Source organism: Mycteria americana, chromosome 9 (assembly GCF_035582795.1).
Source record: "Mycteria americana isolate JAX WOST 10 ecotype Jacksonville Zoo and Gardens chromosome 9, USCA_MyAme_1.0, whole genome shotgun sequence".
In the NCBI taxonomy this organism is placed as follows: domain Eukaryota; kingdom Metazoa; phylum Chordata; class Aves; order Ciconiiformes; family Ciconiidae; genus Mycteria; species Mycteria americana.
In genome coordinates, this window is record NC_134373.1 from 15,717,078 (window position 1) to 15,742,485 (window position 25,408).

Consider the following 25,408-nt stretch of genomic DNA (forward strand, 5'->3'; position numbering starts at 1 on the left):
TTGCAAAATACATATTGATGTTTGGATTTCAAACCATCTCAAGATATACAGGTGTTCAAATTATGATATTCTTGTCATTTATCCTTCCTTAAATTTTGGAGTAGCCGTAGTTGTCATCCTTAACATCTTTCACCTGTTCACATTAGATCATACTATCTGTTTAGCAAGATTAAGTTTGCTCAAGTTGTAAATTTTTATTTCAGGTCTTAACGTTCAAGGAGATTATGAGTAGTTCTTTGCCGTACATACCTGTTTAGTTTACTGACTTACCGACTTCATACACTCCATACTGGCACAGACAGGGAAGATCTAAAGGGCATTACTGAGTGTAAATACATGTGGGGCAACTTATAGCAATGATAAATCAGAAAGGATGAAAGAATCTTACTGATACTGAATCTTATGTTACATGTTGTATGACAGAAACTGGTTTTACGCAAACACTGTTGTTAGGGATTCAGCTCCTGGAAAAGCCCTAGCCAAAATACTTTTTCAGTCATATTCTCCATAAAGCAATAGAAGACAAAGATGGAGAGGGACAAGTTGTAGAACCCCCCTCGTGGACTGTCATAAAATTGTAAATTTTCTGTTACAATCCTAAACCATTATGTAGCAAACAGAGAAAGCATAGGTTGAGATTGTGTCTTAGTAGTTTATTTTACCTTCAAACCTCTGATTTCCTGGACGTTATTTGGATGTTACTCATGCTTCTGCTTGTCTTGAAAGTGGATTTTGTAGAAGAGTTGGCTGAAATATTCTTATTTGATTTTTTTTTCCTTGCTAAAATGGTCTTTTCCCAAAACTGGGAGTTTCCAGACATTTTTTACTTTTTGAAAATCTGACCTGTTAGAATATCAGGTGTTCTGTTTATTCTTATTTACTCCTTTTTTTCCTTTTATTTTAATCCTTTCTTGTCCCACAATCTATAGACTCAGCTCATGTTACTTTTTTCATAGGTTTTTTTTTCTCATTCTGCCATCCTTTATCTTCTTCCAGCTCCTTTTGATTTGGAGGTATTGAAGAATGGCAGAAAGAAACTGAAAAATGTCCCAAAATAATCCTGAACGTTATCTGTATACTCCATAAGGGATTAAAAGAAAGGAAGAAAAGATGGGACAATACAAAAAAAGACTTCCTCATCAAAATAAAAGGAAACAAACAGATTCAAAGAGTGTCATTACCTCACTGCGTAGAAACAGATCCAAATTTTTGGTTTTCACTTTTTTCTTTTTTATTTTCCCCTTAGTCCTTTTCCTGTTTCCCACTAAGATGCTATACAGGGATAAATGACCCCATACTCTCTCCCCATTGCACTGTGGATTTTATAGAGCTTACTTCTTTCACACAACATGCATGCATATATGAACTTTCTTATGGACACATGTGGCATAATAAAAACATTTTATTAAGAATAAAAATCTCTTTTTCCAAAAAGAAAGCAGTGATGGAACCTGAGACTTCCAAAAACTTTGTTACAATGAGTACAAATCATTTATCTCTCCAGAGCAGAATGTATGTACTTGGAACTACCTCATTCAGACTTTCATAATTTGTCTTTTGTCCAGCAGCATCTCAAGGCAAACCTCAAGTTTTTCCTTCTTTCAGAAACTCTTTATTCCTTGAACTTCCTTCTCAGTCTGGTGAAAGGTTCCAGGGGATAGGACTCTCCACTGTTACATAAGATCTTGCATCCAGCATTTCTCATAGGCATTTTAGCTAGCTATTTAGTTAGCTATCAAAGGCAATAATTGTCAAAGGCAATAATTTTCAAAGGCAGTAATTTCACCAATATTTTTTTAAATGGTGAAATCAGTGTATTTGCGGATGTACAGAGGAGAGTTTTGTTTGCTGGGGAGGTCAAGTAATTTGGCAAAGGTTATGTGGCAGAATGACAGGAGAGAATGTAATGTTACCCAACATGCCAGGGTGCCCCTCTACACCTCTGCCTAGGAGCTGGTTATCTAAGCAGGGTACCCGCTCTGAAATGGCAGTCCCCACTTCATTTGATGCTTTACTCATTTCCCTTTTGCTTAATGTCACAGTTAACAATTTGCACCTTTTCTCTGCAATACTTCTATGTATTTAGGTGCTCGTTGAGGAAAACCCTGTTCTTGACATACCAGCTTATGTCCTCTTCAAGCCCGACAGTCCCTCTTTGCCCTATCAAATTTGAAACGAGCCTTCTGTTTGCCAGACAAGCAGGCTGTGTATCTTTCACAATAGTGTCCTCTGACCAATATTTGTTTTTTCGATGAATTACAGAGACTCAGAATCATTGCACTGCTCTGCTTCCAGCAGCCAAATGGTGTCTGGCAACATATCCAGGCTGGATTCCCAGTTGGTCACTTATGGTCAGAGTTTTGATGGATTTCACAAGGAGCATGAAGGATTGATCATTTCATTCATACTGAAGGCTCTGAGCAATTTGAGGCAGGTCAAGTAACCCCTGAACCCACTGGGGAAGTGGTAAAGGTTTCATGTCAAACCACAAGAGGAATATAATTGCAGTCCAGAGTCTGTGAATACACTGGCCTTATGGACTTTGTTGTATTTGTGCTGTAAGACATGTGAATAGGAGAGATCGTGTCTCCTAGTTTAGGGACTGACCCTGCAGGTTTGAACTGATTTAAAGAACAATTGCAGTCTTGAAAGTAATGTATTCCTCTCTTAGTAAAAGAATTCAGAATTTAATTAAATAAGAGGAGCCGCAAGGTATGAATGGCAAAGATGTACTGATAGCACAAATACGAAAAATGCAGATGTGCATAGCTGAGGTACTGTGTCACAGTGAAGTCTCTGCTGTGCTCTCTCAGGTTTTGTTCCCCTGCTGTCCCACAGTTTGGTGCAGGAGAGCATGTGTGCATACTGCACTCTCCTAGTGTGGTGCTAAGAAGTCTGACAGTGAATCTGAGGATGAATTGATAGCATCAGGTTAAACTAGCCCTAACAAAAGGGCATGTGCAATACATCGACAGTGCTTCATGGCTGTGCCACAAGGATTGGCATTGGAGGTAGTATTTTTTTTTTTGTCCCCAGCGGAAAGTTTATAATAAAGGAGACTGTAGAAAACAGAAATTCCCTCTGTAGCAGCACTACAGGAATCTACTCTCAAGCAAACTCACTACATTTTCTTCAACTAAAAGCTGACATCTTTAACACATTGTTAGCACTTCATGTACAAGTCAGTGGATCAGGCAGTGTGCCACAACACACAAGGCTAGAGCAAAACACAGCTCAGAACAGTACTAGAGTGGGTGTCTCATGACTGAACACAGGACCATCACGAGAGCTCAAGGAGGCTGGGAAAGGTGAGGAAATGTTGATTTCCCACTGTCCAGGTTCAAGTAGCTGGAAACCTCTGCTGCCAGAATTTCCATGCCACAAGCAACTTATACCTGGAATAGGAATGGAGAATTAGTTACATGCAACCCCCATACATCTGAATCAGTCCAAATTCTGCTTCTGTTCTGTATCCCAAACTGCTTCTGGCTACTATGCAAGGGCTTAAGTAGTTAGGAAGTTCCTCATTCTCTACAGATTATTTGCCCTTAGCCAGTAACACTCAGTAAATCTAACAAATCCCTTCCCCAGAGAGATTTTGGGTACCACACATCATCTGAAGAATCTGAATGGAACAGTTTCACATCTCTTCCTCAAGCATAAGATCATTACTTTGCACTGATGTGAAGGAACCAGCCCACCATTTCAATTCAAAAGGTTTCCAGAGATTTTGCTTTTCATTTCCTCTTCCTGCTACATGGCAGCATGAACTCCATTAACAAGCTATTGTAACAATCTCACCCACCCACACACCTAGAATCAATGGGAGACACAGCAAGCAGCCCCTTCCCCCCCAGAGAAAGCCTTGCAACAGATAAAAGCAGAGGTACAACTAGGCTTAATACAACCTCAGATTCTTGGTTTTTTAGCTGCATTCACTGCTGCCATGGGCATGTATTCACTGTTGTACTCATGGGAGTTGGATTCACACTGCTGATTCTGCAAACAGAGAGAAAATGCCATGAATTTAATTCGTGGTCACTAATCTCCGTCACTCCTGCCTTTGTTCTTTAGGTAGGGCAGTTACTCTGACTGTTTTCAGTGGCAATATCAAAGTCAGACTAGGCAGGCACTCACGTAGAAAACTTGGAATAAAACAAACTGAAAATGAAAAACACACATTGTCCAAAAGAATAACTAATGTCCATGGTCTCCTTTCCTTCCTGAGCCAACTGGTTCTTTGTATAAGTGGTTTTGCTCCAGAACAGAGCTGGAATTGCTCCACTGATGATTTGTTTCCCCTTCTTGAAGAAAACAATCAGGTAAATTGCTTACCAAAGTAATTTTGCTGACCTGTGCAGCATTTCTCCTCTTTCCTTTGATTCCCAGCCTTTAAATCAATAAACAATTCTGCCTTAGAAAAATTAAATCTGAGCTGCTGTCATGAATGACTGAATTCCAGTGGTAAATTAACAACTCAGTCTCTTTGTCAAAAAACACATCATGTGCTGAGAGAGTATGTGCCTGTCCCACCCTCTAAATGTCATTAAATCAAGTTCCCCATCCATGACCCTTGGAAGGAGGGTTGTGCAGAATCTCACAGACTTGCTTACCTTGTTCCTTAAGCAACAGGCTACGACACAGCAGATACAGGAAATCATGGCAAACATGATCAGGCCAATAATTATCCATGACATGAGTCCCAGTGAAATGCAGTCTTCCTTATCTGGAGATGGGGAGGCAAAAAAAGTCATTACTGATAATTTGCATTTTCCCCCCCTAGAGATAATTTTTCAAATTCTTTCCCCTCTTCTCTTCATGTTAATAAAATAGCAAAAGTGAGCTCTGGAGAAGGATTTTCCTGAGGTGAAAAGCCACCTTGGAAAAGTGTATTCAGGAGGAAGCAGAACATTGCAGTTTTCCAGAAGGAGAGGTGAAACTGCTGGTACACAAGGATGAAAGTGTAGACTGAAAAGAAACACAGCCAGGCTTGAGAGCATGATGGTATTTCAGATCTGAGCAAGGCTTAAGCTTACATTCAGTGAGTACCACAGGTGATTTAAAGAGCAGCCAGGTCAAAAGAAGGGTGGACTTTAGCAGTCATGTTTGGATAGGAAGGCAAGCTGAGGGACACAAGACTACCCTTGCCCAGATCTGGGAGAAAATATGATAGGGCATGAAACATCTGGCAATAGCTCTGAGCATCTGGCTATCTGTACAAATGGAAATGGACAGCTTTGGGAAACACTGCAGACAAAAAAGGATGCCACATCTTGATTCTGAGAAGCTGTTTTAAGTTCAGAGAGGGCTGAGAGATAATTTGACCCAACCACATAATTTTAGCCTTAGCATTTCAGCTTCAATCTTTGTTTAGTCCTGGTGTTGAGAGATAGGAAAAGATAGCAAGGGAAGGACAACAGGCAGTACCATGTTGCAACTGAACTATATAGAGAACCAAGAAAGGGTGTGAGCAAAAACACTACTAACTCTTTCAGCTTAATATACCAAAGAGCCACTGAGTGAAAGGCAATTCAAAATTAAAGCCCGTGCAGCGAGTCTTCTGAAGTTAGTCCAAACCCTTCTCAGCAAAAGGCCAAAAATTCTCAGCAGTTGTGGATCTGTTCTGCTCTAAGAAGGCTCTAAAGCTGAAGGCCTGCTTCAGAGAGGTGAACACCATCTTCTTCACATCAGTGTGGCATCAGAGTTCCATATACCACTACTAGCACAGGTATTTGACAGCTGATTTTTTTTTATCCTAGGCACATGAAGATAGCTCTCAGAATGGATTTTTTTTCCGTGGCTAGAAATAATCTAACATTTAATTCAGCAGCTTGGAAAATGGACAGTGGGAAATTTCTGCTGCAGTGGTGGGACTGCAGTACTCCAGAAGATGTAGTCTAGCTAGCTTGGGTGCCACCAACAATATGCAGAGCTCAGCATGGCCTGCAAAACTGGCCCAAGAAGATGAATAAATATGGAGAGGCCATGCTGAGCAGTCCACCAACACAACTCCACTGTTACCAGCCCCCTGCTAAGTAGTTTTAAGCTATCTTGGAAATCTCTGTGGAAACCCTAGTCACATTTTTCACTGCAGCATAGCTATGCACAATGTCTACTTGTCAGTAAACTGAAGTGAGGGGAGAACAGAAGTAAACTTACCTTGGATGTACAAATAGGTTTCTTTCAGCCGGCAATCTATATAAGGAGGGGGTAAGAACATCTCCAGGCAGTAGGTATAAATGTCGATATGCTTTCTTTCCAGATTTTTAAGAATGAAAGTAGTGCTGCTGTTTGAATGCTCTGTCTGACAGTAGGTGACATTAGTCTTGGGGATAACTTTCTCCTCACTCAAATGGAGTGCACAGATCTCCTTCTTTTCATGCCCTTTGAAGAGGGTCATGCTGAACTCACTAACATTTTTGGGGTTGGGGAACGTGAACTTGAATTTTCCATTTTCAAATTCCACCATCACCTGGGGGTCCGAGACATGAGGCTGATCTGAAGACATGAAAGAAATAAGTACAGTCACTCACATAGCAATGAAAAGAATCCCTAAAATGTTAACAAACTAATTTAAACAAAGCAAGTGAACCATGTGGTTGAAACTTAAGACACGTAGGTACTCAGATTAGTCTGGCTGTGGAAAGCAGCCTGTACAATGAGATACCAGTGCATCATTCTGGTCATGTCAGACATTACTGAGAAAATAAATGAGATGAGGTAAGACTTGGCCTGTTATCCACTATAAGGCTGGAGAGGTCACTGTTAGCATTGGATCGTGAGTTACTTGATAATGTTTAAAGGCCTCCTTGGACCAAACACTATATGGACATATAATCCCTGCCTTAGACTCATTGTCCTATTCATAGATAAAACAAGGTGGGACAAAGATGATGATAATAATCTGTGTTTTATGGTTCATAATCTGCACCCTAATGATGTAGCTGGAAACTTAAAATGGGATGTGAACCCAAAACTCCTACATAAGTGCCTTAGCCACAAGACCTGTCTTTCCTTTCTAGAGTAGATACTGGTTTGAGGCATGACATACAGTTTAAACCTAATTACTTAGATGGCTATAGCACCTTTATCACTAACATAATGGGAGGAGTACAGGACAAATGTCACTTTGTGCATGCGCCCACATGCAATCCAAAAATCACATCTGACCTTCCCAAAAACTGTCTGAAAAACTCTCAGATGTTGCGCAACTCTCATTTTACAAATTTCTTGGAGAAGAAAAAGAAAGTAAACTGACCAAGGACATCCTGTTAACTCACAGTTTGACTTTGTAAAGTCAGTGACCAATAGCATGGGAAACTCCCTCAGACAAAAATGTGTTAAAGTGTGCTGTAAAAAAATGACAATTTTTTTCTTCAAGGGCAGTATTTTCTGATCTAGAAAGGCATTTAAAACCATAAACCAAATTATGCAAATGTGTCTTACCTATATTTTTGCACGGTCTTGATGAGCAGCTATCAACTCCTGAAAAATACAAAATTGTTTCCTGTTTAAAATTCAAGAAGAGAGATGCAGGAACAGGGGCTAAGCCATGCAATGTTAAGATGCTGAAGTTATTTTCTAATTTGTGTCCTTAGCCTATCTGATCCTGTCTGTGCTACACTATAAAATCATATGATGTGATAAAAGCATGGAATATAAAAATCAAAGTAGAAAGAAAATGCATTGAGCAAGAATTAATATTGATCTTACATACAGCATTTACAAATTCTTAAAACACCTTTGCAAAGTAATGGATGTACTTCATAAATAGAAGCTGCAATGAAAGTAAAATTTTCCCCAAAATACTGAGGAAATCTGCCCCCAAATTAAAGAACATACTTTTGATTTCTCATGAATCCAGATTCTGCAATGAGCCAGCATTATACTTTGTTTCCAGACCAAAGTGCTCATTTTGGTCTATCTTCATTCTGTCTCCCCCACTGCTCAACACTGCATCAAAACATCTTACGGCGCATTGCGAATTAATATCTGGAAGATGCTCCAATGCATTCAGCAAGAAAATATTCAAGCAATGCATACAGTTTTGTTCCTTTTTCAGTAGCAACTTTTTCTCTTCATGATTATCAAACTGTATTCAGTCCTTTGTGCATAGGCAGCCTTCACTACAGAAGACAGGCACATTTGTAATAATTGTTCTGGATTTGTTTTTTAAGCCGCTGCCTCCATCACCACCCTCTATGGCAATACTGAGAGTGGAATTTCCTGGCTGGGTTGGTGGCACGTACCACTTTGAAATGGTTTGTATGTCAGTACTGGCAGCATAGCACAGCCTGATAGTGTTTCATTTGGAATTTTGCAGTGCCCTAAAACTAAAGGTACAGACAGGTACACAGACAAGTAGAAGAAAACCTGGATCTGCTTTTCCTGTTTTCTGGTAGCCTGTGTAAGTCTGTCAGAGGCTGCTTACATTGAAATATACTCTACATCAGGATTTTATGATGCTAAGGAAATATGGGGCAAATACTTAAAGAATTTGATGCACCATCCTATTCTTCTTACTGCTACGTGGTAGTCTAGATCCACACAGAGTAGGTCCCCAACGGTGCCAGGTATTGCACTGATTACCAGTATAAATAATCTTTTTCCCAAGGCACCTGTTATCTTTGACATGCAACCTGCATATGCATAGGAACAGAAGATTATTCTCATTTGGGTACCTTTGTACGCTCTCAACTCTTTCTGGACAGAGGCAATCTTTTAGTGTCCATGCTTTTTCCTTCTTTGAATTCTTTCTCCCCAGTTACCACCATTAGCAAGGGCATTGCAATGAATGATACTTGTTTAAAATATTTTTAGTGTGACGCATAAGCTAATGGACTTCTGGAAGACACTTTGTGATGCTCAGTTGGAAAGCAATAGAAACTGTTATCCCTTTTTGATTCATTTACCCTCTTCCTAGTTATCACATTCTTCCTGGTTTACTGCGCACAGTCAGCACCCTTATCTAATTCAGCGACAGTTCCAATATCTGTACTTCTCTCAGGACTATTACTTAAGTGTGTGATAACAGACAAGGTATTTGGCATCTTGTACCACTGGTGTGAAGGTAAGACAGACAAAACACATAACTCGCCAATTCATAGTGAAATAGAGCTCTAGATACGCTGAAGGCACAGATATAGAAAGTGCAAGCCCTCACAATGGTATATAGTCTGCGAAGCTGAAAGCAAAGGTCAAATAAAGAAACAATACTTGATGACTTGCATGTTGCATGGTGAAAGAAAACAGCTGCTATGAGAACTGCATTTGAAATAAAGGTCTTTCTTTTAAAATGCTCTGTAGTTTGATGGCCTGTGGTTTGGTAACATATACCTTTAAAATTAGGCCCAACAGCAGACAAATTATTCAGGGAAGGGAAGAAAAAAACAAGTGTATTGATATAGCAGAAGCTAGGGAGCATGGTGAATATGTAAGCTGACCTGATACTTCTAAGAAGCATCCACCTGTAGCTGAGACCTCTACATTTGTCACTGGTCATCTGAGAGGAGAGGCAGATGCTGACTCTGTCGGGGCAGCTACAGACCCAAGTGGTGCCATATTCCCTCAATGCCCCAGAGGAGCGCAGGGCTACCCTACTCTGAGCACTAAAGCAGCAGCTTTGAATTTCATTTCTCTGTTTGTCTCTGAGACTAGTTCAATTTTGCTGTTAGCTAATGAAATAGCCCTTTCATACCGGGTGGTTTAAAATGTTTGTCAGAGATCATGGTTTTAATCCTTGTTTTTAATGGAAAAGGGCAGAGAGACGTCATTAAGCATGTAGTTCATGTGACCTTGTGGCAAGCTGAAAGACCATTTTGTATCCTCTCAGGCCCAGAAGCCTTAACTGCCTATTTTCAAGAAAGACGCAGTAATGTGTTTCTCTGAATGAATGTTTTGGTAAATGTGATGCAATTAGTATTCCTCTGAAACAATAGAAGAGTGTGCTTAGCATAGTATAAAGGGAGCACATTTTAAAATGAGATTAACAGTGCCTGAGATTAAAACACAAAATTGTCTACATGGATGACCACAACGGGTGAGATCCGATATGAATTTCCAACTCACTAGCTATTCTGCATCAGCTCCTAATGTGAATGGTCTCACTGCATACTAAAAGGTGGCTTATTCCCCAGTCCCTGTGCCTGATTGCTGTTCTCCTGTGCCCATTTGTACCAGTTCCTTCCTAGGGTAATCCTATGGATTTGTAACACTCTGTGGTTAATAGCCAGACACATTTGGGATGTCATTTGCCAAGCTACAGTTAGAATAAATGTACATTTAGTGGGATGGCAGATAGGAAACTGGAGTTTAAACATCCAATAATGTTGAGAGATTCATTCACTAAACCTCCCTAATACTGCCTCAAAAAATACGTGAATAAAAGACCACATCATGGTATCGTTGGAAATGAACAGAAGAATCTCACTGGTTCAGCAGTAAAAATGCTTAGATTTGGCCTTAAGGTTCCTTTTTGGTATTTTTCATAAAAGAGCTAATTCAATTGCATATGAGGGTTTTGAGACAAGAGGAAACAAATCTTTCATTCGTTTCATAGCAGTGTCACACTGTGGAGTTGCATAGAGTTGTTCCTGGCTCACCTCATGTGAAGCAGAGTGTCAAGACAAATATTGTGGTTCAGATGTGAATCCAAGAGATGAACATGTATATGAAAGTAACACCTTGCTATGTTAAACTATGAAAGTGTGTGTGTGTGTGTACATTCTATGTATAAGTGTATTTACAGTCATGTACATTTCTGTCTCCATTTCATCTTGACTGCAGTGGGAAAGCACTTTGGCAGAGGTTTGGGAATTTCTATGGTAGTGTGCTTGGACACTGAGGCCAATGGAAGGCGGGCTATTTTTGTTTTAATGGGATTGCAATTTTGAGCTTTCTGGTTGCTCTTTGGCAGACCCAACGCTATTTGCAAACATCACCAATCCATTATGCATTCTGGTCCTAACAGAAGTTTAAAAACCACTTTCGATTAATTTAAAAACTTGGGGTTTAGGGTAGGAGGATAGAATACTCTTGCTTGGTTTTCTTGCTGTTTGTTTTATCTGCCCCAGCTCTCAGAAAACTAATTAGCTGATAAAAAGAACAAGCATAATTTCACTTGGGTATGTTTGCCTCTGAAAATGAGCAAGGATAGTGCAGAGCCTGCCTTTAGAACAAACGCATTTGTTTTGTTAATACTAAATGCGTAATGAAACCACACACAGTTTTTTAAGTTGCTATGGCTTTGACCTTTCAAGTCACTCTGAAAGATGACACTGTCAATTCAGTGCCATTAGTCATATGCCTAAAACTAACATGTTCTTATCTTTCAAGAATCAGGGATTATAAAATGAAAGCAGTGCTTCTGGGCAAAGCAAGTAATGGCCAGAATTACTCTAGGAAGCCATCTATAATCTGAATTATTTCTGTATGTTGTGAAATACGGAAACTCTTATAAAATATACCACTAACACAGCAGCCATTGTTGATAATATTTCAGACACCCTTCTAAGAAATGACCATGATTTCCTCCTGTATTGACAACAGGAGATCTGTGGGTGAACAGTGATAATGCTTTGCAAATGTTGGCATGCAAAAGATCATGTGCAATGTTTCACAGGAAGGGCCTCAAGTGCTATGGAATCCTACAGCTTTGTACTCCAAAATCCCATTGCCCGTGTTCCTCTACAGGCACCAGAGAGGCTCCATGCTCTTACAAACAATTTCTTTAACATGATTGGGTTATCAAATCATAATACACATATACACACATATACCACCTTCTGTGACCTATTTACATTGAAAAAAACATCCATAGATCACAAATAGGGCTTGCTAATTGCTAAGTCAAAAAACCCCCAAAATCTCAGAAGTTACTCTGCTTTTACTACCAAAAAATTGCCACAGTGCTTGGCAGCACTCTCTGGAGTGCTAGATTGTTCTCTAAATGAGACTATCATGCTAATGTGTCTTACATCAAGCTGATCTTTTACAGCCCTTTTCTTTTTAGCAAGAATGATAATAATTAGTACTTTTTATGCTGAAAGCACTGTTAAGGTAAAAAACCTGAGAGATACCATTTCTTGTTACAGGCAGTCTCTTGCTCCTGCCATCTCCTCTCCTCAGCTCCCTGCCCAAATCCAATCCTCCATATTTGAAGGAAGGGAGAAAGAAGGGAGAAATGCCGGTATCAGATAGAACAATTATTTGCACCCTTAAAATTGCAGCCTGTTTCTTCCCACAAGGAATGGCCTTTTAGATAGCTCCAGCCACATGTAAAAGCATGCTTGTCAAGTATACCTGCTAAATTGACTAGCTGAGAACTATTTAACAAAATTGATAAGATTTTTTGTTAATAGATTTAAGAATAACTTTTCAAGGAGAAAAAGAGCAGCTCATGTCCCTTTAGAGATACTGATCACAATCCTCCTTCCCTGTGATTTCACCCATCTTTTTAATCTATCTGAAAACTCAGTATGCTATCGCTGTATTAGTTAACCTTCAGAAGGGTATCTGCGTTGCCTAAAGAGCTGGAAACTGGTTTTTATTTAAATGAAAGCTTAAATTCTGTATGAAACCTCAGGAGTACTTAAATTCTACAGGGGGACTTGAAACCTATCCTGTATCACTAGAATTTCAGAAGCAAATGTATTCAATAGCCCTTGGCATGACCTTCAAAGGAACATGTTTAGATGGTGCTTAGTAAGTCTACGCACTAAATCTCAGGTCTTACTTACATGACGCATCATACCAAATCCTTGGACAGTATACGTATGAAAAAAAAAGACTCTTCTTAACCAGATATTATCTGTATTTCCATCCTGGCCCGGTAATATGTGGGTTTCAGAGAGATAAATGTGAGCTCTGGTATTTTACTTTGCATAGCTGTGATAAAACACTGATAAAACTTGTAAAACACTACATCCATGTTTATGGCTGGACTGAGATCAGCGCTGTCACCGTGCCCCTTCTCAAACACAGCTTTAGGAATGCTACGTTTCCTTTAAGTCAATCTGCGTTTCAAGCCTGCACCAAAACGATCTTATCCACTCTTCTATGCCATATACATTTTTCATAGTATAAAAATTCCCTGCCCAAACAAGAGCAGGTTTAATATCAGTAACTTGGCTTCTCTTTATTAAGCCATTCACCATCATGCTGCTATAAGATCTTATGCCCAGCCAGGGAAGCTGGCTGGAGCACTACAGTCTAAACAGCTAGAGCGTAACACTGAGCAGATGAGGTAAAGAATATAAACAATGAAAACTTGTACTTTTTCGTTTCAGAGCAAATGCCCTGTGCTGGCAGGAATTCTCTTCCCACTAACTCTAGTGATATTTAAAGTTAAGAGCGGTCGTTTTGCAGCTGTTTCCCTTAATTACCTCTATTCCTCCAACCCCCTGCTATCATGCCTTCATTTACTGTCTCCTGTTATTGGGTGGGTTATATTCCATAGAGACATCTACTGCAAGGAGTATAATCCAAAATGCTACTTACCGTACAGGGCTTCAAACTGAAAGCAGAGGACACAGAAAGTTACAGCCACCGACTTCATGCTTGCCTGACACAGAGGCACCAGTCTTCTGTCTACTGTGAAGATGGAGAAGAATTCATGGGTAGAAAAGGAAGTGGTTTGTGGGCAATGGGGGAAATTATATGATAATCAGGACTTTTTAATTTAAACCCTGACTACGTTATAGCTATGTCAGCATTAGCTGTCGCCCACACCTGTGGAGTTTGCTGCTTTTTTTTTTTTTCCTACCTCACAGCTTGCTGTCACAGACAGGAAGAGGAAAGATTTTCCGATATTACATTTGATGTTCACTTCTGCAAAGACTGTTTCTGGTTAAATCTATCACAATAGAGGCTAAAGTCATCTACAGTACACTTTCTGCAGATGGCCCATGGTCAGCAACTTGTTCCTTAAATTAACTTACAATACATGCGTATTTGCAACTGGCAACCTCATTTCTCCCCATCAGTTTCAGCTGGTCTTATGTAACTGATGGTTACATACATTCCAGTCTGTGTGGAAACCATTCGTTAGTAGGGTAGGAGTCTCTTGTGTGTCCTGGTCCTGGAATTCATTGGAAGAACATGTCCAAATTGCAGAAGGATCCCCTCAAGCCCTGTGACTTCCCGGAGGCTCACTCCAACATAAGACTTCCACCCTGGAGGTCAGGCTTGCTCTGCGTGGACATGAGAAGCTTCATGCGGCTCTGTGAGAGGAGGAGATCTGACCCAGTGCCCTAGGGCCTTAGGTCAAAAGTTTCTCTCCTTCCCTCTGCCTGCTTTTGTGCAGCACACTCTATTCTGGCCTGCTATCCATCTGTATTCTGGAAATGTTTTAGGACCCTTTGGGATAACATGTTCTACAATCATTTAGAACTGGCTATTTATTTGTGCCTATAATACTAATTTTAGCGCAGATAACATGCTGGAAAAGCAGCTTCTAAATCATGTTTAATATATTAGATGCAGTTAGCATTTCTGATTGCACAAAGAGAAGACACAAAGGACTAATAGTGGTGCCTGACAGACGCTCCTGGGGTTCATGACCTTGTAATGGTCATGCAGTGGTACCAAATAATTTGTGAATAACGGGACTGGGTTACAGATTCACTCCTACTTTGTACTGTATGAATAAATCTTCACGTGTTGGTTTACTTTTCCTCAAAAAGTGATTTAATTTCTTTCACTACTACTGCTAAAGATCTGTTCACAGGGACACTGGCAGAGAATTTTACTCTCTTCAAATCTTTGCAAAGCCCTGCAAGTCTTTGCCTTTTCTTAAATTAAAATCAGAGCTAAGTCTGAGTCAAGTCAGGATTTGATCTAAATTTTCAGCTTAGGTCTCTGGAGCCAAACTTAAGTAACTCTAACTAGAGAAAGTTTCTGCAGTATACTTTTAATTATTATGCTCAAGAGTAATATATGGAGGTTCAAGCAATGATAAAGCTCGAAAAGATACATTTGACTCCTGAGCTTTGCCTATGAATTTATGACCCATGTTGGGATCTACTGAGGTCCAGGTAGGACCATATTTCCCATCCCCATAACAACTTATGGGAAGTGCTGAAACAACAGAGCAGCCCTCTCCTGGGACAGGAGGACCTTTATTGCCCCCCAAGTAAGCCTAAGACAAGCAGCCAGAAAGGCTTATAGTAAAAAGAGCTGCTGCTGCTGCTACAAAACTAAGGGAGGAAAAGAATCACATGTAAAGTACCCCCACCCACACCTTTGGGAGAGCATGCTGACCACACACCAAGGACTGAGTCCCTACAAAGCCTACTGCTGTCTGGGAAGGCCAATAAAGGTGTAGGGTAATGTACTCCTTTGAGCAAAGTTTTAGCTATTTTTTGTGAAAACAAGCTTTAAAACAAATCAGTATTGTTAGGGTTCAAAAATGTGTTGTCCTTCATAAAAATGTAAATGTTTTGCCAGGAAAGTAATTTTGATGGAGAAGAGATTCTTTTTTTAACCAATACAGTTATTTTGGAGCAACTTACTCCTTCCCTCCCCTCTATGTGACCTTATCAGTTATACCAATGCAGAGATGATTAATGCACATCTATTTCCCTACTGCAGTAAGAATAGCTACCAGCGTAGCTTGGATGGCATAGATCTCGCTACAACAATTGGAGCAAGTCCCACTGTCCAGTAAACAGTTTGTATTTGTCCTCTCTTTCTCCTGTCATTATAGCTTCAAGTCTGGAATTACCCCTACTCCTTTTAGGCTTCCTGGCACTTGGGATTGCTACAACACACTGCTGCCTTTGTTTCAAAAGGGTCCAGCCCATGGAACACTTTGGGATACGTTTTGCAGCACTTTGAAGTTTGATCTAGACAGTGATTTCTTTCGGTGGTCAAGTGTATTTGATGATGAGCCAGCAGAGCCTGGGGCACTCACAGTGTATGTTCACAAGCAAAGAGACACAAAGTCTAGCTCAGGGCTGAGCATGAGGGATGCTCACCTTCTAGTCCCATACCAACAGAGACTCCTCCGTTGCCTTTCAATCTTTCTGTCTTTGCCTCCCTCCTCTGTCAGTGCTTACCTACTTCACAAAGACATCATGACTGCAATTTGGAAATGTTTCTTGCAAATACTACGGTTGGTTACAGTTAACCACCTGGGACAAGCAGTCTGTTTCCACAACACGCTTCCTATAACTGCAACTATTTTTGCTCAAAAGCACGTGTTTCCTTTTTCCATCCTCACTCATTTCTCTTCTCTTCGTCTTGATTTTCACTCTCTCATCCACATACACCTCTCAGAGCTGACTTCTTTCCTCCTCTAACCTGACTGTCCCCCAGTCTCTGTCTACCCTTCTCCTCAAGCAGAGGCTGCCCTTCAGCATGTGCAGTAGCTCCTTTCTGGAATGTGGCTTCTTCTTCCCCCAAGCCCATTCTTTCTTCATGTCCTACCCCCAACACTACCCTACAGTGATAAACTCCTTTTTCTCCTATCATCTCACTTCCAACTTGCCATCGCTGACTATTAACAACCTGGAAAATCCTTATGGGCATTTTTATGCCTTTAAAAATGCATCCAGTGATACACCCAGTTCCAAAGAGAAATGGGCTTGCTCATCCCTTGGTCCATACACCAGTGTTCTCTACCACGCGATCTTCAATGCTTCTCCCTTCTAACTCCAAGTGATTCAGAAAACAACACTTCTGCTGCTTCCCTAAGGAGACTGATTCACAGCAAAGATTTTCCATGTGATGCACAATGTATGTTTTTCTTTGCTCTGTTTAATCATGTAACTCTTATTATACTTATTTTTATCACCCTAAACAATGTCCATGTTAGCAAAATCTACTGCATTGTATCCCTTCGTACACCATGAAACAAAGGTGTTTGCATTTAAGTAGCTTGTTCTGTCTCACCAGCAGTTTCCTACTTCTGCTTGTGGATGATGAGCAGTTGCCCGCAGCAATATAAAATATTCTCTCAATAAAATGTTTTGTGATTCTTTCTGCAGAGGCTGCTACAGTCTATCCACACAAATTATATTCTGCTGTCTCCTGCTGCTTCTCATTCTTTGCTTCTATATCTGGCCTATATTCTCATGACTCTGGGTCATTCCCTCAGGGCTGGAGCAGAAAGCCTCCACACTCATGCATTTTCGTTTCCTGTCCTCCTAATTGAGAAGGGGAACAATGACTTTCACTATGCTATTTTTAAGGTTCTGTAATGGCTTTGAATCCTGCTTCCCATCTGCATCACTGCCCATTAGGTGTGTAAACAAGCTGCAGTCATTCGGGATGTAGGGATTTGAGCCTGAAATGCAGCTCCTGTGCTCCCTCATTTGTTCTGATGCCTCCTTTACTGCTCTATTGGTCTGATCTCTCCCACAGGCCCGTGGGGCTGTAATAATCTCTCCATCAACACGCCAGTGGAGGCTACCAGGGCTGAGCTCAGTGGCGGGGCAAACACCTCCCTGTAGAGCAGATCTAACGAGACGGTCCTCTTTGGGGTGTGAGCGTGTGTGGCTTTGCTTCTTGGTACAAGCTCAGGTACTCCATGAAGCACTTTTTTTTTCTTTTTTTCAGATTATGCTTGACAATATTTCACTGTCACTGACTTTCCTAAAAGAAGAAAAAAACCATGTATGTTAAGGAGTTAAGCCCAGATCTAACACATGCAAGGGCATTGACCTATACATTCAGTCAACAGGCGCTAAGTGGCAAATTCAGTAGTCTAAACAGGTTTCCCAGAGAGGTGGTAGATGCTCCATCCCTGGAAAAATTCAAGGTCAGGTTGGATGGGGCTCTGAGCAACCTGATCTAGTGGACGATGGCCCTGCTTATTGCAGGGGGGTTGGACTAGATGACCTTTAAAGCTCCCTTCCAACCCAAACCATTCTATGATTCTATGTTTCCAAATGCCACTTCAGATCCTGTGACTAATGTTTTGGACTGGCTGGCTCAAGGCACTGAGAGCCATCTAGGCAGAAGACTGTCTCTGTCCAGTCTCAGGAGCTGCTATGCCTCTGCATATCCAGCCCCTGTGCCTGCTGCAATACAGTTACCTAAAGAGGTACCTAAACACTTCTCTAGGACACAGAGCATAGATAGGAATGGACCAATGAAGGTCATGTGCTGGTGGGGTGGACTGCAGACCTACAGGATGGCTGTGGAAGGTTTACTATCTTGAACAACAACAAAGACAACAACCATGTTCCTGCCCTTCAAGGTGTATTAGGAAGAGGACTGTGAGCAGTAGGTATCTTTCAGTGGCATATGCCTGAGTGTGCAGGAGGTATTTCGGAGAATACCAGGGTTGTAAGCGGCCTGGGTTCATGAGCAGTGCTCTGGAGGGAGGAGGATACCTTCTGAAGCCATTGCAGTTCCCTTATGGCCAACACGCTGCTGAGTGGGACTTTGTCATCAGCACCGCTTATATCTAGGTTTGGAAGACAGGTCTTCCAGAATGGATAGTAAATATGCAAACCCAAATGAAGTGCAAACCTGGGGACCCAGACTGTTATTGTCTTGCCACTTGTAGAGCAGTGCATGACAGCTACATGCTGATGAGCTGGGTGACCATGAAAGTTATTCTGCTTTTGGATTTGAATTTAATTGTCTTTTGGATGTGACAGTGATGAATTAAACACATTCTGTAAAATTTTCACACCCCAACTCCTTCAAAGCTCATAGTAGGATGGGGACTCCTGTTATGTGGTTATCTGGTCAGCTGCCTTGGAGGAGGTGGGACTGAAAGAGCCACATACTGTGGTGGTACTTGGGGTTTGTGGTGTGATTTTTATCTCAGCATTGTTGTGATTACTTTTTAAAGGTAAACTTTTGCTACCACTGTGTTGACAGTATAACAAAGGGGAACTTTCTCCAGCAGAAGCAGCCCCCAAAGTTGTGATGCATTCTTGCAGATAAATCAAATGTCACACAGAAAATTACAAGGACAGGTAAAGCAGCACAACCTGGGCTTGGACTTGTGGAAACACTGAAGCGGCTGAGGACACACATGCCACTGTCTGTTCCCAGCTGACTTGAAGTGCTTTTGAAAACCCTGTCTTTCAAGTGTTTTCAGGCCAGGCTTTGCTGTTGCTATTAGGGGTTAACTGGAGCTAGGCTTAGACAGCTCAGGCCTTGGTGGATTTGGAGGAGTACAAACAATGAAATCACAGCTTTCTCAAACATGTAACTAAGTCTCCTCTACTTTGTGTCTGTCAGTCAGAATCTCACAGGTTACTGCCTTGGGAACAAACTGCCTTGTACATGTAGGCCAAAGCTACAGAAGGTACTAGTCCCACCTGCAAAGCAGAGGTCACTCGCTCCATCATGCTCAAGGCTTGGTCCAGCCGCACTCCTCTTAGTGCCAGGGTGCCAGGACAAAGACAACCAAAGCTGGGCACACTGCAGTGCTGTGTCACCCCTTGGGCTCCTGTGGCAAGGGACTGGTGAAGGGTTTATTTCCCCTTTGGCAGGAGATGCTTCCAAGAGCTACCTTTCAGGCTGAGCTGACCTGCGTGCTATGAAATGGGGGGAGCGGCAGTGGGGCATGGGGGAGGTGGAGCAGTGGTTCCCGGGCAATGAACACACTGCCTTCAGAGCCGGGCCCGCGGCTGAAAGCCCTCTGCCTCCCACTGGTGACCCACCACACCTGCTCCGTGTGCACCTCTGCTAGGCACAAAGCGAACCCTCCATCTCAGGAGCGGGTAGGGCAGGGCCCGGCCGGGGGAGAAGCACCTATACCTGCCTCCTGCTAAGGCCGGCCCGGTGTCCAGGCGCACACAGCCCCGCAGCGGGGTCCGCTCCGCCGCCGCCGGATCCCCACGGGGCGCGACACGGCTGCTCCGGCAGCGCGGGAAGGCGCCCGCGGCCACGCCCGCGGCCACGCCCGCTGCCCCCGTTGGAGGCAGGAAGCTGCGGGCGGGTCTCCCCGGGCGGCAGGAGCGCGGCGAGGCCGGGCCGCCGCCCGCGCCGCCGCGGGAAGGCCGCACGGGGGCGCTGCCGGCCCGCGCGCCGCCGCCCGGCCCCGGCCCGGCGCCGGCCGAGCGCTGCCTCTGGCTCAGGCCCCGCCCCGCCGGGGAGGCAGAGCGGTGGCGGGGCGGCGGGTCTCGCCGCGGCGGGGGGAACGGCGACGGGAGTAAAGCCAGGTGTGCTGTGAGCGCCGGCCAGGCTCCTCCCCGGCCTGGCTGCGCAGCTGTGTTTTTGGGGAACTATTTTTAGGTGCCAGACTGTGGTCTCCTTCACCCTGACCTCAGCCTAGCGTAGCTCGTGGCTTGTAGTGCAGCCCTTGCAGGGTCACACCAAGGCGCCCGGTGTCGGTCCCTGGCTGTTGACCCTTACGAAGGTCTGACGGCTCTCCGTAGTTTCCTAGAATCCCACGCAAGTCTCCCCACATACACGTGGCTTTATGGTTTTTTCATCAGAAAGAAATTCTGAAACCTGCACAGCAGAGACCAGTGCAATATTTCCGTCTCCAATGCCTGCACTTGGAGGGACAGAGCAGGTTTCTTAGGGCTCAGGAGGTTTTGAAAATGTTATAGCTGAGAATGGGAGATTTGGTCTTCCGTGTAGGCATTTGAACATTGTTCGTCCCCTGCTTGCTAATTTGATGAGACAAAACAAGCTGTAAAAACAATCCTTCCAGCAGGCCAGGAAAGACCGAGAGGCAAAGGAGTTTGAATAGAAGTCACTTATTTCTTCACATCACTGTGTTTCGTTCTGATTGTTAGCAGCCCTTCCTCAGGGGAGTGGGTGAGGATTGCTGGTTCCAGCCAAAGACCAGGTTGGCTTGTTAGTAAAATTGTGATTACCCACATCCAGAGCAGAGAGGCTTCAGGTTGGAAGGTCTCCCCTTACTACACCATCAGTAACAATTTACTGAGTCTAGTTATAGTGATGAACCTCAGAGCAGAAATTGAAATCAGAGCAGAGTTGAAATCAGAGCAGTTAATTGATAAGATAAAACATACACTTACTCATGATCAGCACGACTTGTGTGGCCATAGAGGGTCTGGAAACATCTATCAAGCAGAATGTGTTGAGGGAAGTATGTGGTACTAGCCTGCATGTGTTAAATTGGAAAAGAGGGCAAAATTCTCACATGAGGGCACACATCTCATCACATCCTCAAGAGAATGAAGAAGAGGATCATGCAAATACCTTATCCTGGCATCGATACAAAGTCCAGGATACAAAAGAAATTCAGAGCAAAATTAATTTTGTCACAGCAACCCTGAGTTCTGGATCCTGCCCAGAAACAGTTCCCTGCAGCCACACAGAGGCTCCAGCAATCAAAGGTATCATCTTCTTCTCCGATCTGCTCAGCAGACCCAGAGTCTGTAGCACAAGCAGAGCATTTACACTGTGGTGCCCGGGGCAGTTGTGGGCAGGGGTCTGCCCTGCCTCTGCAGAGGGAAGACTCAGCCCCTGTGTAAGCCACTGGGGTGGATGGTGCCTCTGATCAGCTGTTGAACTCCCATCCTTCAGGAAGGGTGGCTTGACTGGAAACCCCTGCAGGGTGCGAAGGTTGTTTCATCCCGTGCAAGCAGCTGAGTATGCTGTGCCTGAGGGACAGCTGAAGGGACCATTGGATGCAAAAGACCAGGGAATCACAGCAGGGAACTGCAAGTGTGTGGCTTATGCAGATTTGGAGACACTATAGTGAAGAGCAAAGGAGGACAGTCATACCTCTAGGGAGGCTGAAGGAACTCCCCAGAGGCCAGACAGAATTCAGCAGAATTTGCTGCCACTCAGAAAGTCACAGAGTTAACCAACATTAAGCCTGGGAGCAAACACCTGCCTGCAAGAATGCAGGAGACAGGACAAGAGTTGTCTATAAACCCTTGTGATATGTTTGCCATTTGTCCCAGAGTACTTTTAATCCAGCAAAGCATAGATTAAAAGCCTTTGGTGTCCTTTGGGAGCTCACTGTAAGGGAGGGGTCTAGGCACCCCTCTTGCAGCCAGCTTGGATGCTGTCACCACACGAAAAAGAATTTGCAGTAAAAATTAGAATGACAATGAGCAAAAAATAGAAATCAGATATCTATATTCTCTAGAGAACATAAGTGATTGAAATGACTACTCTAAAACATCACTTTAACCACATTGATCACATTACAGATCACCGTAGGATATTCTGGTGAATTGGCCTTTGTCATGTAAAGACTCCAGATTTCCTCACTGAAGTTCCCATCCTCAATGCACCTCCATGCTCCTGGGAAACAGGCATAGCTGCTTCGTAAGAATAAGTTGCACAACTTAATTGCTGAACCTGGACCTTCAAGATATGACATTCTTCCTGATTTTGAGGGCCTGCCACAGCCACACATTACCATGTCAAATCAGCTTGATTATCAGGGACTTCGTCCTGAGAGTGCAACCAGAAGAAACTGCAGTGCATGCAAGTTACAAAAGTTAATAGGGCCAAGACACAGCACTCACAGCAAAAGCAACTAGTTCTGCAGCTGCCCAGCTCACTCTTGATTAGCTGTCCTTTGGTGTCTCTAGTGCACACTCTATGCAGTTCAGGGTGAACGTATTCAAACTAGCTCTTAACTGGATCACAGAGCAAGCCTGACTGCGGGAAGTATCTAGTTACATTCAGGCAAGCTCTGCAGTAGCTAATATACCCTCGTTCTCAGAATAAAACCTCAGTAAGCTCTGCTCAGTCTAAGCTGTTCCCAGCTACTATTAAGTTGGCCCAGGCAGATGTATACACATCGTACAGGAATGTGCAGCTCCCTGCTTGCCCATGACTGACTGCTGGCAAACTTTAAAGAACAGGCTTTTCACGGTTCGTCTCTTTGATCTCAGCTCTGTGGTTGCTGGTCATTAGAAGTGAATGTTTGCTCAGGGGCTTTTGTTGTCCTAGCCAAAGTGCTTCTTCAGTTTTGGGTCTGTAGCCTCACACAATTCTGAATGAGCCACAGCAAAGCACACCCATATCCAGAGAAGTCAAGCAGCCTGCTGCAGCCTGCTGCAGCATAGTGAAGCTGGGGAAGTAGAGGTGTCCATATTGCTTGTATAGATATTACAGAATCCTGGATTTTCTGTGTCCTCATCTTAGTCACCTGAGTTACAAAGACATCAACCCAAGAAAAGTCCTCAATCTGCAAATTTTTGTAGGTTATGAGAGTCTTTCAGGATATCATTAGCATATGCTTTTCCTGTTGTCACATTCCTCACTAAGCACCCACAGTTGGATACTTATCTGGGAGGCAAGATACTTGACCTGCGATTGTTTTGTTCTCATCTGGTACAGCTAGCCCTTTCATTTACACTCTCATGAATTGTTTAGATGACTATCAGAAAAGGTGAAAGTTGGTGTTTCTCTGCTCTCAGGGTGTTGATACTGCTGCTAAACATTAATGTTACATTAGTGTCTGGGGCTAATCATAGCACTGTTCCCAAGCCTGACTTCAGAATTCCTCAGGAATCCCCTTCTGGCTGGGAGCTGCCTTGGTTTACTGTCAGGCCAGGAATGGAGCTATCTCTCATCAGATAGCCCTGAAAAATATGGTGTGATAAATCTCAGTTTTCTCTCTGTAGATCTGTTTATAGATCAGCTGCTCATTCTGTTGTTTCAGGTGACCACTGGAAAGTCACACACATATGTCCTCTCTCTCTTCAATTCAAAGTCAACTCTTCTTGCTGCTTGCCCTGTTTGGTTGCTAGAATTCTTTGTCTCTTGTCTGTTTGCTATACTGCATCAGCAGCAGAAGCAAGGTATGGCCATTGGGAAGCCATTAGCAATGAAGTTGTTTTCAGTATATCCCATAGAGGTCAGCATCACAGCTGATGCTTGTTTTTGTTAGCTGAACTATCCTCCCTTTGACAAAAGTGGCCCTTCAAGTGCTGCTGTGTACCTCTTCAAGGTGCTGTTGGATGTGATTATATTCCTATTGGTTATGCCTGATCTTTTTTAAGACTTATCTCTGTGCCTGATGTTAGGTGGTGCCTGTTGTGGCCCAGGAATTTTTAAGCACTCTTTGTTTTGTTGGGTTCACAGTATGATGAGGAGCGTACAAATGTATTACTTCTTATGCTAGGGGTCTTACTGCACATGGGATCGACAATGTAGGATTCTTTAGTTACCAAGTCATTGATTCATGTTACATTGATTTAGGCGTTTAGCTCTGCAGGCCTTAGGTTTCTTTCCTTCTGTGCTAGGTAAGAAATAAGCTGTAACAAAAAAAAAGTAAGCTAGTCATGCCACTTCTCATTGCGTTGCTGTGGTTACACTATGTTTTCTAGTGACATCAGTGAGGGCTCTTTAATGCTTGCGTGATGGACTGTTTTGGTGCCTCTTTTGCTTGAAGAAAAAAAAAATAGTTGAAGGGGAAAAAATTAATTTGGCCATTTGCATCTTTCCTTCTAGTTATGTTTTCGTAACTAGGTGATTAGTGTTAGTGGTTTACAGAGGAGTAAGTGGTGATTTTTTTATTAGCTTTATATCGTACAGCTACAAATTATTCTAGCTGATATGGAAACATAACTATTTTTCCACTACGAAAAGAAACATTTCATTGTTTCCAAGCTTTGAAGACTACCTCAGATATCACCTTTTCTCTGTCTAGGTTTTTCTGCTGTTTTCAAGGCTATTTGAGTTTTTTCAAGTTTTTGCATTTCTTTTGTTATATGGAACAGCTGATCATCCTTGTTTACCTGGACTCAAAGTCCACAGGGTTTCAAAAAGTGACAGGATAAATCCATGGAAGAGGAATCTGTCAGGGTTGTTAAATACAAAGACACCACCCTTTGAAGTTCCTGAGCTGCTCGTGAGGGAGGGCTGGGACAGTATTTTAGGAAGGTTTCATAGCATACTTTCCTTGATTTTGTACTCTTCCCTGACATCTGCTCTTGGTCACTGTTGGAAAGTGGACAGTGGGTGGAGTGCATCATTTGTCTGACCTGCTACGGGCTCAGTTATGTTCTTAGGTTCTCATTGTTGCTGACTATGATAGCAAGTTGCAATTTGGTTTGATAAATAACATCAAAGCCTAAGAAGTGCAATATCCTGCCTATTGTTTGAAGCTCATAGGATTGTAATGCCTTTTGGGTGGGCTTCTTGCTTTGTAGGAAAAAGGTGCTACTTTGGGGTGATTGTGTAGATCAACAACTGCAGGTTCTCTGACTGACCTGCTATTTCCATTGCAGGCCAGGCAGTTCACCCATGTAACAGTCTCCTGCAACACAGTCAGTGGTGAAAGCAGTCAGATGTGCTCAGTACAGACAAAGGAAGCAAGCAGCCTTGAAAAAAATTGTCACAGAACTCTGTGAGCAGCCTGCAGACTGTGTACTTAAAGTGAGTAATGTCTCGTTTCCTAACCGGTTAACTGGTTAATTACACATCCAAGTCAAGCAAGGGCCATTCCTGATTTCACAGAGGCTTGGACTGTTTAGCCTCAAGAAGGGAATGCTCAGGAGGCATC

General features: G+C 42.7%; 1 protein-coding gene and 1 long non-coding RNA gene across 11 annotated transcripts in view; one reads left to right on the forward strand and one right to left on the reverse strand.

The window, feature by feature from the left end:
• The window catches only part of LOC142414346 (uncharacterized), a 188,778-nt gene that overhangs the window by 44,653 nt on the left and 118,717 nt on the right, over positions 1-25,408 (forward strand). The gene's annotated exons all lie outside the window — the stretch shown is intronic.
• Positions 1,392-19,767, reverse strand: ICOS (inducible T cell costimulator). Of its 7 annotated transcripts, none has more exons than XM_075511474.1 (8): positions 19,720-19,767; positions 17,441-17,592; positions 13,498-13,583; positions 7,447-7,485; positions 6,160-6,498; positions 4,614-4,726; positions 3,909-3,999; positions 1,392-3,395 (listed from the first exon to the last, which is right to left on the reverse strand). In XM_075511474.1, exons 3-7 carry the CDS (start codon positions 13,553-13,555, stop codon positions 3,910-3,912), a joined length of 639 nt encoding a protein of 212 aa, XP_075367589.1. In that variant the 5' UTR covers positions 13,556-13,583; positions 17,441-17,592; positions 19,720-19,767; the 3' UTR covers positions 1,392-3,395; position 3,909. The 7 variants fall into 7 exon arrangements, with proteins under 7 accessions (XP_075367589.1, XP_075367588.1, XP_075367587.1 ...); XM_075511473.1 differs by having other exon boundaries at positions 13,498-13,587; positions 17,411-17,592; XM_075511472.1 differs by having other exon boundaries at positions 13,498-13,590; positions 17,411-17,592.